This window comes from Choristoneura fumiferana, chromosome 23 (genome assembly GCF_025370935.1).
Source record: "Choristoneura fumiferana chromosome 23, NRCan_CFum_1, whole genome shotgun sequence".
NCBI lineage: Eukaryota > Metazoa > Arthropoda > Insecta > Lepidoptera > Tortricidae > Choristoneura > Choristoneura fumiferana.
The window spans coordinates 2,557,409-2,570,798 of NC_133494.1; the positions used below are offsets into that span (position 1 = coordinate 2,557,409).

Here is a 13,390-nt window from a genome sequence, read left to right on the forward strand (position 1 = left end):
ACTGGCAAGTAAACTTCAATTAAAAAATGCGTTGATTGTTGTTTACCTTCTGATTGGGTTTGCCATATTTATTAATAAAGTATGAAAAAGTAAAAAAAAAAATCTTTCTCAATTTTATATTTTATTTAATTTAAAGTATTGTATGCAACGTTGTATAAGTAAGTAAAAAAGCTCGTGTTGTTTTATTACGATCTTCGCTACGCTCACATTGTAACTCACGCCACTCGCGTTTTTGGACTTTTGGTACTATATTATTGTTGTGTCAGGGACCGCGCGCTGGAGGTGTGGCCGGAGGCGTCGTCCCACTTGACGCTGGTGCTGCAGTGGGCGTGCACGCGGCCGGCGCCCACGCCCACGCGCGTGCTGACCACGCTGCTGCGCACGTGCGCGCGCCTCATGCGCTCCGAGCTGTGCTGCGCGCGCGCGCTCACACACCTGCACACGCTGTTCACGCTGCCGCACGCCGTGTTCAGGAGACACTGTACTGTGGTGAGCACGTCACGCGTCCCGCGCCCGCGCCCGCGCCACGCCCACGAAACGTTAAAAGAAAAAGTTATGTTAGGTCAGTTAGGTCACTTTGGGTCATAGAGTTGACGAACCAGGAAATGAAGGAACAGAAACCGACTAGACTTTTGGAGAACTTTTTCCATTCCCTACGACTTATTTAGCTTTGTCTTCCAGATATCTTGCGGCCTGTATGAGCTGGTGAAGACTTCAGCTCAGAACGTGCACTCTGCGGAGGAGTGGGAAATCGTGTTCTCTCTGCTGTGCGCCGCCGGCGCCGGCGCCTGGCCGCGCCACGCCGCGCCCGCCCCCGCCCCCGCCCCCGCCTCCAACGCTGGTAAACAACTAACTATACTGTCATGTTACACTCTCGCCACGTGCGTCGTCTTGACTCTCTCGGCGAATCCAGGGGAGGGGGGGTCATGGGGTCATGACCATGACCAAAAACATTAGTGATGCAACGCAAGTCTCTTAGCGGAACCAGAAACGGAAACAGATGTCAAAAGTCAATTTTAGCAGAGACGGAAATGGATGCAGAAACGAAAGAAAGAAAGAAAAGAAAGAAAGAAAAAAAGTTTATTTTGGCTCCAAAATGAAGATGATGATGATGTGTATAAACGGAAGTGTATACTATGAAAAAAAAAATCTTTTTTTTTACAAATATACTTTTTATTAAATATCAAATACACACCATACCTAGATTAGAAATAGAAATACACAATAGAAAACAATATTGCGAATTAAACAAAAATATTCAAAATTAAGTAATAATTATTAATTTTGTATCCAATCATATTATTGTATCTTGTGTTATGAATAAATAAGCATTAATCACCTAAAAATTTGGCCGTCGTAAACTTCCGATTATATTTCCGTTATAAAAATTGCGGAAACAGAAGCGGAAACGGATTTTAAAAAGCGCGCTGAACTGCCGCAGTTGCGGAAACAGAGGTCTGTTGCATCACTAAAATATATGTTTTGTCACGTTGACGAGTCAGTCCCGGAATGGTCCTTTGATTGGTCGCTTTTCGATGGGCCATCCCACGGAACCGAATGGATAGCGTTTTGTTTGGGCCCATCGTTGTGGACCTATGCGCCAGACATGACCAGCCCAGTCCTACTTAAGCTTAGCAGTCTTGGCACCCTTTTGGAACGCGTACATATTATTTGAGGATATAGGTTAAGGTATACCGTACGCGACAGGCTAGCAACCTGTCACTATTGTACCGTTTTTGTCAAACTTAAAACCTAAAATTACTAAAAGTGGATCCGAAGTAACGTTTCGTGTGCTCTGCCTACCCCATTTGGGAATACAGGCGTGATGTTTGTGTGTGTGTGTGTGTGTGTATACATATTATTTAATTTAATATATTCACAGCGTCCAGTCGTTCTGAGGGTTCGGAGGAGGAAGGCGAGCGAAGACCCACGTCCGCTTCATCGGACAGCGAACTGTCGCAGTCGCCGCGCGCGCATGGTTGGATCTTGGTATGTGTTCAACTAAATAAGATTTAAATAAAATGTTCATTGACTTCAGATCCATAACGTCTTAGTAATGTAAAAACTTGTTGCATTAGTACCTTGATTAAATTTTTAGAGGAAAGAGAAAGAACTTTATCCAGTCTGTCGTTCTGTATGATTAAATCTGGTCACCAATAGTCCAACTTTTTGACTTTTCTATAAGCGGCAGCGCAATTACAAAGTGACGTGTTAATACCATAATACCTACTAATGCCAGTGTGATTTGACACTTCTGTGCCACCGAGATTAATTTTACGCACTGTTCAGGTCAAGAACGAGCAAACAACTTCGGACTCTGACTTGGACACGGAGCAAGTGACGTTCCTGCCGTACCGGCGCGCGGCGCTGGCGCGCTGCTGCGAGGCGCTGGCGCTGGTCGTGAGGGACGTGGCGCACGTCACGCCGCACAACTGCCGCGCCGCCGTGCGCGCCGTGCGGCTGTTCGCGCGGGCCACGCTCCACGCAGGTCAGTGCGGCCCGTGCGGCCGTAAGGCGCGCCGCTCTATGTGCGGCACGTGGCGCACGTCACGCCGCACAACTGCCGCGCCGCCGTGCGCGCCGTGCGGCTGTTCGCGCGGGCCACGCTCCACGCAGGTCAGTGCGGCCCGTGCGGCCGTAAGGCGCGCCGCTCTATGTGCGGCACGTGGCGCACGTCACGCCGCACAACTGCCGCGCCGCCGTGCGCGCCGTGCGGCTGTTCGCGCGGGCCACGCTCCACGCAGGTCAGTGCGGCCCGTGCGGCCGTAAGGCGCGCCGCTCTATGTGCGGCACGTGGCGCACGTCACGCCGCACAACTGCCGCGCCGCCGTGCGCGCCGTGCGGCTGTTCGCGCGGGCCACGCTCCACGCAGGTCAGTGCGGCCCGTGCGGCCGTAAGGCGCGCCGCTCTATGTGCGGCACGTGGCGCACGTCACGCCGCACAACTGCCGCGCCGCCGTGCGCGCCGTGCGGCTGTTCGCGCGGGCCACGCTCCACGCAGGTCAGTGCCGCCCGTGCGGCCGTAAGGCGCGCCGCTCTATGTGCGGCACGTGGCGCACGTCACGCCGCACAACTGCCGCGCCGCCGTGCGCGCCGTGCGGCTGTTCGCGCGGGCCACGCTCCACGCAGGTCAGTGCGGCCCGTGCGGCCGTAAGGCGCGCCGCTCTATGTGCGGCACGTGGCGCACGTCACGCCGCACAACTGCCGCGCCGCCGTGCGCGCCGTGCGGCTGTTCGCGCGGGCCACGCTCCACGCAGGTCAGTGCGCCCGTGCGGCCGTAAGGCGCGCCGCTCTATGTGCGGCACGTGGCGCACGTCACGCCGCACAACTGCCGCGCCGCCGTGCGCGCCGTGCGGCTGTTCGCGCGGGCCACGCTCCACGCAGGTCAGTGCGGCCCGTGCGGCCGTAAGGCGCGCCGCTCTATGTGCGGCACGTGGCGCACGTCACGCCGCACAACTGCCGCGCCGCCGTGCGCGCCGTGCGGCTGTTCGCGCGGGCCACGCTCCACGCAGGTCAGTGCGGCCCGTGCGGCCGTAAGGCGCGCCGCTCTATGTGCGGCACGTGGCGCACGTCACGCCGCACAACTGCCGCGCCGCCGTGCGCGCCGTGCGGCTGTTCGCGCGGGCCACGCTCCACGCAGGTCAGTGCGGCCCGTGCGGCCGTAAGGCGCGCCGCTCTATGTGCGGCACGTGGCGCACGTCACGCCGCACAACTGCCGCGCCGCCGTGCGCGCCGTGCGGCTGTTCGCGCGGGCCACGCTCCACGCAGGTCAGTGCCGCCCGTGCGGCCGTAAGGCGCGCCGCTCTATGTGCGGCACGTGGCGCACGTCACGCCGCACAACTGCCGCGCCGCCGTGCGCGCCGTGCGGCTGTTCGCGCGGGCCACGCTCCACGCAGGTCAGTGCGGCCCGTGCGGCCGTAAGGCGCGCCGCTCTATGTGCGGCACGTGGCGCACGTCACGCCGCACAACTGCCGCGCCGCCGTGCGCGCCGTGCGGCTGTTCGCGCGGGCCACGCTCCACGCAGGTCAGTGCGGCCCGTGCGGCCGTAAGGCGCGCCGCTCTATGTGCGGCACGTGGCGCACGTCACGCCGCACAACTGCCGCGCCGCCGTGCGCGCCGTGCGGCTGTTCGCGCGGGCCACGCTCCACGCAGGTCAGTGCCGCCCGTGCGGCCGTAAGGCGCGCCGCTCTATGTGCGGCACGTGGCGCACGTCACGCCGCACAACTGCCGCGCCGCCGTGCGCGCCGTGCGGCTGTTCGCGCGGGCCACGCTCCACGCAGGTCAGTGCCGCCCGTGCGGCCGTAAGGCGCGCCGCTCTATGTGCGGCACGTGGCGCACGTCACGCCGCACAACTGCCGCGCCGCCGTGCGCGCCGTGCGGCTGTTCGCGCGGGCCACGCTCCACGCAGGTCAGTGCCGCCCGTGCGGCCGTAAGGCGCGCCGCTCTATGTGCGGCACGTGGCGCACGTCACGCCGCACAACTGCCGCGCCGCCGTGCGCGCCGTGCGGCTGTTCGCGCGGGCCACGCTCCACGCAGGTCAGTGCGGCCCGTGCGGCCGTAAGGCGCGCCGCTCTATGTGCGGCACGTGGCGCACGTCACGCCGCACAACTGCCGCGCCGCCGTGCGCGCCGTGCGGCTGTTCGCGCGGGCCACGCTCCACGCAGGTCAGTGCCGCCCGTGCGGCCGTAAGGCGCGCCGCTCTATGTGCGGCACGTGGCGCACGTCACGCCGCACAACTGCCGCGCCGCCGTGCGCGCCGTGCGGCTGTTCGCGCGGGCCACGCTCCACGCAGGTCAGTGCCGCCCGTGCGGCCGTAAGGCGCGCCGCTCTATGTGCGGCACGTGGCGCACGTCACGCCGCACAACTGCCGCGCCGCCGTGCGCGCCGTGCGCGCCGTGCGGCTGTTCGCGCGGGCCACGCTCCACGCAGGTCAGTGCGGCCCGTGCGGCCGTAAGGCGCGCCGCGCAATGGACACCTGACACAATACGCAATTAACAGTGTAAACGTTCGCAGCGGCGCAAACCGCCACGCTGCCCGCTGACGTCCAGTTAGCGACCTTAGTTTGCCCATTTACACTCGCTCGCGAGCGACGAGACGCGTTTCTGATTTTGTATTGTTTAATGATTCTTTTTTTGTAGTGTCATATCGTCACTACTTAAAAAAAAACTCGTACCTCAAAATAGATAATTTTTCTGAGTGGACTTTATGAACATTTATTCAAGGTTCAATTTTGTTGACATATTGATTTTAGATACGAGATTTTTTCAAAGTAGTGACGATATATTTCGTCACTGTAAATTAGGTCCTATTGGAATAAAAGAATGAAATTCACCCCTTATAAGCCCAAAATATACAGTAATTATTTTTTGACAATCCTTGAAATTTATCTTCAGTTTTGATTCCTAATGCGTATATGCATCGGCTTTGGAACTTCCTCTATTTTCGTCGGTTAACATAAGCTTCGTTGCAGACAAGAAGCCCCGCGCGGCGCGGCCGGGCCGCAAGCAGCGACCGAGCTCTGCTCGCCGGGACAGCTTCGAGGAGACCAGCGACGAGGAGGACGAAACGCTCGACCAGGACCACATGGTCAGCTTGCAGGTGCGTCTGTCTGTTTAACGGTTAACCCATAGAACCAGATAACATTTATTTTAATAATTACCAATTGCAGATTACAATGAAGACCACACGGTTTATAATCAGGACTTGCTTTAGCTAGGTACAAAATGGGAGCTGTACTTTTGAATCGACAATATTTTTCCCATGTCGAAGCTAGCTACCAAAACCTGGCTTGGAGATGGGACTAAATGGATAAAGTAAAGATTAAAACCAGGCCCCTGTACCACAAAAAATACAAATGGACATAATTATAAACTTTCTCATACAAAAACAGTTGTATGTTTTGTGGTACAGGAGGCTGTTTTTAATCGGCTCTCAGTGTAACGCTGTGTTGTTTGTTCCAGCTGTTAGACCTAATGCACACGCTGCACAGCCGCACCGCGCAAATATTCAAATGGTGGCGCGACGAGGCAGACCAAGACCAAGGTAACAATAAACTGCAGTTAAGCTATTTTGGATTTCCCGCTACAAAAAAGCAGCGTCAAGTCGCCGCATCGAAGAGCAGCGTCAAGATGGCTGATTGCAGGAATGATCTTGGTCTTGGAAGCTGATTTCTTAACTTCCTTTAGTGGCAGTCGAGGCAGTACTAAAAATAAAAAAAATTGGCGTTAATGAAAAAAAAAAAGTGTTTTTTTAAAAAATTGGAGAGGTTTTTTCTTTCAGCGATAAAGCTCAATATTTTCAGCTTTATCGCTATATGTCACGTGACCAGATTTGACGCTGGAAACGAGCGTCGAGCGACTGCATGTGGCCGCGCCTTAAGACCTGGATTTTCGGACTCAGAAACGTTCAAACTGAACGGATTCTTATTCTTCTTGCTCGAAGATATTGTCTGATTTTTTCACTAGCTTTTTTCATCTGTACGGAACCCTCAATGCGCGATCATTGTTATCCCCGGTGGGAGCAGATATTGGAATGGACAAGACGAATGTTTGTTCTCGATTCTTGGAGGTATAATATGTATTCATCTATAAAAGTATACCCTATAGTACCCATAGTACAAACTTGGCTTAGTTTGGGACTAGGTCAATTGGTGTTAATTGTCCCATAATATCATCACTACTTTGAAAAAATCTCGTATCTAAATCAATATGTCAACAAAATTGAACCTTGACACAATGTTCATAAAGTTCACTCAGAAAAATTATCTATTTTGAGATACGAGTTTCTTTTTAAAGTAGTGACGATATATTTTTATGTATGATATTTTATGTGTTCTCGTTGAGACGCGAAATATCAAGAAAAGTCGCTAAGTAAAATCTTCCATGATGTGCAACGGAAGTTTTCAAAGATTTGCCTCTAAAATAAGACATATTCGTCTGCAATAAAGCTTATATTCGATGTTACAGGGGCTGAGGAATACGACCTGTGGGAAGTGGCGTGGAAGCCTCTATTGCAGGGCATAGCAGAGTTTTGTACAGACAAACGGAAACAAGTAAGTGTCTATTTGCATGATCAGAATAATATAAGTTTATCCATTTAAAAAAAAACCTTAAATAAAAGAATAGTTGTCAACATTCAAATAATAATTACATTCCAATTAAATTTCATTAAAACCACTTCCACTAAAATTACAAAATACATAGGTACATAAAGTAGTTTAAATTATCTTATATAATTTTAACTGGTTCCCCGCGTTACAGGCGAAGCCTGATAATTCTTGTCAAGCACTGTATATTTTTAAATAAACATATTTTATTATATTAGAGAAAAGCTGTTTTTAAGTGTGTTGTTACTGTGTGCAGGTAGCGAACAGCGCGATAGCGTACTTACAGCGCGCGCTCCTGGCGCCCGGGCTGCACGCGCTGGGCGGCGCGCGCTGGGAGGCGTGCTTCGCGCGCGTGCTGTTCCCGCTGCTGGGGAGAGTGGCGCCGCCCGCCGCCTCGCGCGCCAACACTATACTGTGCAAGGTACTCTTGGTTGATTATATATTTTAGTCTCTCATCGATGTGTAACATCAAAACTCAACGTACATGTAAAGTCTCGTATCTGTGCTATAAACCATTGAGGAGTTCTCTCAAGAGGAGATGACCCTGGCTGCAACATCATGTGTCTATCATATACATGCATTGTCATTGAATTTGAATAATTACGCAAAATTTTGTATCTGTGCTATCAACCATTGAGGAGTTCCCTCATGAGAAGACGACTCTAGCTACAGCATTAAGTTGTGTCTACCATAAACACATTGCCATTAAAATTAAATAATCGTGCAAAGTTTCGCGTATGTGCTGCAAACTATTGAGGAGTTCCCTCCTGCGAAGACGATCCTGGCTAGACTACCAAAATGTCACTATCAGATTTATTTATTGGTACCAGATTTACATAAGTATGCCAATTTCAAGTGAGTCCGACCTTAAGGAAGTGGATCAAACTTACAAGGTTTGACCCGTTCATACATACATATGTATATACTATATTGCAAGTTAAATTAAACCTTACGAAAAAAATCTGTCAAGTATCTTTATTTTATTTTTAGGGGCTGTTTCACCATCCATTGATTAGTGTTAACTGACGGTTAAATGTGCTGCCGTCTCTATTTGTTTTGTTCGAATAGACGGAGACGGCATCACATTTAACCGTCAGTTAACACTAATCAATGCATGGTGAAACAGCCCCTTAATGTGTTATTATAGTGGCCACAGTAATACATAATCTTTGAAAATTTCATGTGTCTGTGTGTGACAAACAGACGGACAGACAGACAGCGGAGTCTCGCTAATAGGGTCCCGTTACCATCCCTTGGGTACGGAACCCTAAAAACAGACAAATGCTGTATTGTTAGATATACGGGTTTGTTTATTGGCTTGAATGTGAACCACTGGTGTGGGTGGTCGGCAGGTGTTCCTGCACCACCTGTCGGCGCTGTCACCGCGGGCGTCGTTCGGCGCGCTGTGGCTGCGCGTGGTGGGCGTGCAGCGCGCGCTCATCTCGGCGCCCGACGACCCGCTCACGGAGGCCGCGCTCGAGTCGCTCAAGAATATGATACTGGTCATGCACTCCGTCAGGGTCAGTGGGACTGGGAAATACTACACTACATTGTACAACGGATTGTTTACTCGAGGCGTTCATATATAATATTTTGTGTTGTGGCTGTTGACACCTGATTGCCTTAGTCTTAGACGAAGATTCGCCTTTGTACTTAAAACTTTTTTTTTCTGTAACCTCTTTGTACAATAAAGAGTATAAATAAATAAAATTCTACTTTATGCACTAGAGCATAAAAAAAAATTGATGTCGCCTAAATGCAGCATAAATACGAAGTTGACGAGCATGAGAAGTGATCCATAGTAAATTGTACAACGAGAGCATAAAACGAGCCATTTTACCCAAGTCGTTCATATAGCCACCCAAGCCGGCACGGCGAGGGTGGATAGACACGTCGAGGGGAAAATGGGTTTAATGCTCGAGCTTTACACTCTGGTTTTCACTTAGATTGCGAGGAAATGAAATAGCAACAGTGGAAACAATTGTTCACTTTCTATGTACCTTTTATTTCTCGTGCATTATTATATAATTATATTTTTAGTTTTATTGATTTATTTTGATTCATTTTTGGTTTTAAATAAATTAGAAATTATTTTAATAATATGTAGAAACTTTTTTGTCTGTGGCTGTTGACACCTGATTACCTTGGTCTTAGACGGAGATTTTACTTTATGCACTAGTGCATAAAAAGTCATTTTATGTCGCCTAGATCCAGCATAAACATGAACTTTACGAGCATGAAAAGTGAAAAACTTTTTGTGGGCTATAATTTTAACTTTATTGTCAAACATTAAGTTATTGTGTTTTTTTTTTATAAAGGTTACTATATCAGTTGCTAATAATTTGCAGATATTCACAAACGGCGAGGGGTACAATGATCTTTGGTATATCACGTGGGAGAAGATCGGGGAGTTCCTGCCCACGCTCAAGGATGAACTGTTTCCTGAAGGTAAGATGCTCGACAGCTAACAATTATTGGAATACCCTGACCGGTCGGCATACCCTAAACTTCATTTGGACCTTTTTATATTTAGCGTATTGCGTAGCGATTACGTTTATGGAGACATTTTCATGCCTTAATTATTTACAAAATAATTGCTTGACGAGCCACCTTTCTGCCTGCAATCCTTACCTACAAAATTGCAACACTTTTTATTTCAACCGTCTAAACGCAGTACAAATATTTTCCAGTAAAAGCAGCAGTCAAGCCACCAGCGAGCGTGCTCCCGCCCACCCTAGTCCCGCAACCCCCCACTTCCCCCACCATCCTCCCGGCCCAACCCCAGTACGTCCCACCAATGCAAAACCCTTACAACACAATAACCCAGCCCTGCGCTCCACCAACATTGGCCCAAACGTACAGTTCATCGCCAACGCTGGCGCAGACGTCGTCGCCGGTGAATGTTGGTGCGCCAACGTTGGTGGCTCAGCCAACATTGGTCGCGCCCGTGCCGGTCAGCGGGATGGTTCCGATACGGAATCAGCTGTACGACCAGCCCGGGTTGACTTCTTCAGTGCTGTTGCAGCCTTTAAATGAGGTCAGTGCTTTGAATCAAGTCTTACGTACTTACGAGTATAAACAATTACTTTGCTCATCCGCGCGACCTAACGGTGGCTACAAAACGCACACACATCACACAAACCCAACTATAACCACTGCCACACTACGCTGACGTGTTTCGAACTCAACCAGAGTTCATCATCAGAGCAACACAATCGTTCGCAATGTAATAAGGGTAACGTCACTGACAAACAGCGATTAAGCTAGAGAAGATCATAGAGGTGCACTAAGAAGAGATTTTTCTTACTTCCCTCCCACGGCAGTAAACCAGCCAATTTTTTATTCTTGATGCATTGAAATAAAGCTAATGTTTTAATACAGTCAGTTTATTTTTAAATGTCACACCAGTCTAGAGGGCAGTCGGTTCCCTAACATTTAAGTCTCCACTTTGGTGTACTGCCTTTTCGCATAATTATTGTTTGCCAAATATTTCGTTTGGCAAATGTTTCATTTCTCAACTATCAAATTTCTCCGAAACCTTAAGTTTTTCTCAGTGTACCTATTTTCTTATGGTTTTATAGAGCACATTAGGTTAGGTTAGGTTTATTTTATGAAAGCTCCAAAAATAATATGGTTCAAGAGAAAATCATGACTTGGGAAATTAAACATTTGGGAAAAAATAATTGTGCGAAACGGCAGAGAACCCTCCACTTTACTATGCAATTATTTGAAACTTAAGTAAAGTTGGAACAGTGAACTTACCTACTTGTTTGGCCAAAATGTAACACGTCAAAAGGTTTTACATGGTTCTTGTTTATCGATGACATACGGACTGCAGTTCTTTTTTCAGAGACCATGAAAATGCTCCGAGTAAACCAATATGTTAGGCGCTATTTAATTTGTCTTTGGAAACCAGACGAGCAACACTTCCATCGTCTTTTTAATTTACTATATTATAATTACGCTTCTGTTTGCAGATGGTCTCCACCCCAATAGGAATATCGCTGCAGTCACAAATACCGGTCCTGTACCGCGCCCCCGAGCTGGCGCCGGCCGCGGAGCCCGCGGGGCCCCCGCCGGCCGACCCCGCCCCGCCCCCGCCGGCCGACCCTGCCCCCAACCCTAAACCCACCATCCTCGACATGGATGACTCGACCGACAACCTAGAACAGAGCGAACTATACGCCGAATACTTGACCAACCCGTACAACGACACGAAGTTATCACCAAAAGAAGCGACGCTATATGACCCGGAGGACCTTCAAAATGAAATGGAACTACGCAATCCATTACTAGCTTTAGATAAGAAATCTATAAGTGCAAATGCGACGCCCATGCATACTATAAAAGCTCAGTTCGGGTCGACGGACAATGTGAGGCAGGAAGGCGTGTTTAACTTCACGAATTACTTCGGTTCGAACCAGCTGATTTCGCCTGGGTCCGAAGTGTTCGACACGCTGAGCGGGGATGGATAGCTGGACCGCGATGTGGGGACCTGGCTGTAAATATTTGTTACTCGTATCGTTATGTCAATTTGAATTCAATTTCTGTACTATAATTTATTTCCTAATCAATTAATCAATTTCTGTGGTCTTCATTTATTTATAGTCGATTCAGTCAGGGCGAGAATTAGGGGAGGGCATCCGGGGTTACAACCCTAAGGGAGGGGCCCAGATCAACGGAAGTAAAAACTTTTTTTTTTTTTCAAAATGTCTCTTTTTTTCCTTTGGTGCCTCCGCTCCTTACCAGGATCTCCTGACCTCTAAATCCGGCCATGTATTCAGTCCAGTGTCGTTCCGTTTCCATAGCCGAGATTGGGTTTTCTGACAGGTGGAATATGGTGTGGTCTGCTTTACATTACAGTCGTGTGCGTTTGGCTTATTTAGTTATAAAAACATGACAATAATGTCAAAGTTGGTAAACAGGCCTCACGATACAAGCCTGTCACAGAAACTCATTGCAGGAGTACTATTACTCTGATAATGAAATACTGTGAGGTCGATTTCAGCTCATACGTTCTAGCATTATGATTGAATTTGCTGACAATTTAACTCACTGACAGCGTCAAATGTTGCCAGTTTCAAACTTTTTTTTTTACATATGGGCCTTGTTTTTGAGCTTACATTCGTTTATGGATCATTTTTGCATTCATTAATAATTTTTGAAGTTATTTTTATTTCTGAAACTTACACATTTGCATAGCTGGTAACTCTAAACTTGATCAAGGTAGCGAGTGAAATTGTCAGCAAATCGATATCCTAATGTTTTAGTCGATTCTGGGGGGGCTACTCCGAAATTCGAAGTTCGTATCGTACCGTCCCTCTCACTCTCCTATTACATAACGTGAGCGGGATAGCACGTTATGAAGTTCGAAAATCGGACTTCGTTTCGTAATAAAGCCCTGCGCGTCTCCTTTCCGCTCCACTTTTAGGAAGTGCACTGTTATTGTTGTTGGACTCTGCCATTTTTTTAGGATGTCGTTTTTCGTTGATGAATCACATATGGTAATTATTTATACATTTTTCAAATTGACCTACATGCGGCAACTCTGTGATTGAAATTAAATTTTGTTTCGATGCTAGAATAAATACTAGTTTAATACTGGGGTACCTTGTAACTACGGCCTAGATTAATTTCAATGTATTTTTTTTAATATTTATTACATTCCAGGCACTTCATTTTATTTTTTTATTATTTATTTGTAGTAGATTTCTGTAGAACGTGTTTGTCCTAATATTTAAACCAGTCAAAAATATCGTTCTCATAGTGTTTGGCGTTTGTTATAAACTTCCACAAAGAAACCGCCTAAACCAATCAATTTATTAAACTTTGTGGTTTTGGATGGACCATCTGTAGGTACTGTATGTACTGTACAGTCAAGGAAACTGAATCGCGTACCAGGGTGGAACCTTTTCATAATCAATTACGCTATGATTTTTTAACAGATGTATGAGATGTCAACAGCACGAAGTTTCTGCATGATAACTTCAAACGCTAACTGCTATAAGAATCTTTATAATACTACTACATAGTATTAATATTAGTATTGCATATGACTTAATCTGAGGTGTATCTACCAGGGTCTATTTTCAAGATGTGTAAATTGTAATTAAACGTTTCTTTTGTATAGAGAGTTATATAATATACCTATCGATGTAATATATGTTTAACAATTTATTATTAAAAGTGTTTAACTGATTCACTTATTGTTTTATTTTAATATCCTGAAAAACTAGGTATACCCATTTACACGAAATCCATGGAATGGTTTGGCTTATACGTGCAA

The 13,390-nt window shown here is 48.2% G+C and overlaps 1 protein-coding gene across 1 annotated transcript in view; it reads left to right on the forward strand.

Annotated features, from left to right (window-relative positions):
• garz (Sec7 domain-containing protein garz) overlaps positions 1–13,306 on the forward strand; it is a 33,422-nt gene extending 20,116 nt beyond the window's left edge. Inside the window, exons 20-30 of the mRNA XM_074105608.1 lie at positions 682–841; positions 1,883–1,989; positions 2,290–2,484; positions 5,475–5,597; positions 5,960–6,041; positions 6,965–7,050; positions 7,361–7,525; positions 8,457–8,624; positions 9,453–9,552; positions 9,795–10,141; positions 11,082–13,306. Coding sequence (XP_073961709.1) covers positions 682–841; positions 1,883–1,989; positions 2,290–2,484; positions 5,475–5,597; positions 5,960–6,041; positions 6,965–7,050; positions 7,361–7,525; positions 8,457–8,624; positions 9,453–9,552; positions 9,795–10,141; positions 11,082–11,579 — 2,031 coding nt within the window. The 3' untranslated portion in view covers positions 11,580–13,306. The remainder of the gene's footprint in view (positions 1–681; positions 842–1,882; positions 1,990–2,289; positions 2,485–5,474; positions 5,598–5,959; positions 6,042–6,964; positions 7,051–7,360; positions 7,526–8,456; positions 8,625–9,452; positions 9,553–9,794; positions 10,142–11,081) is intronic.
• The last annotated feature ends 84 nt before the right edge of the window (positions 13,307–13,390 follow it).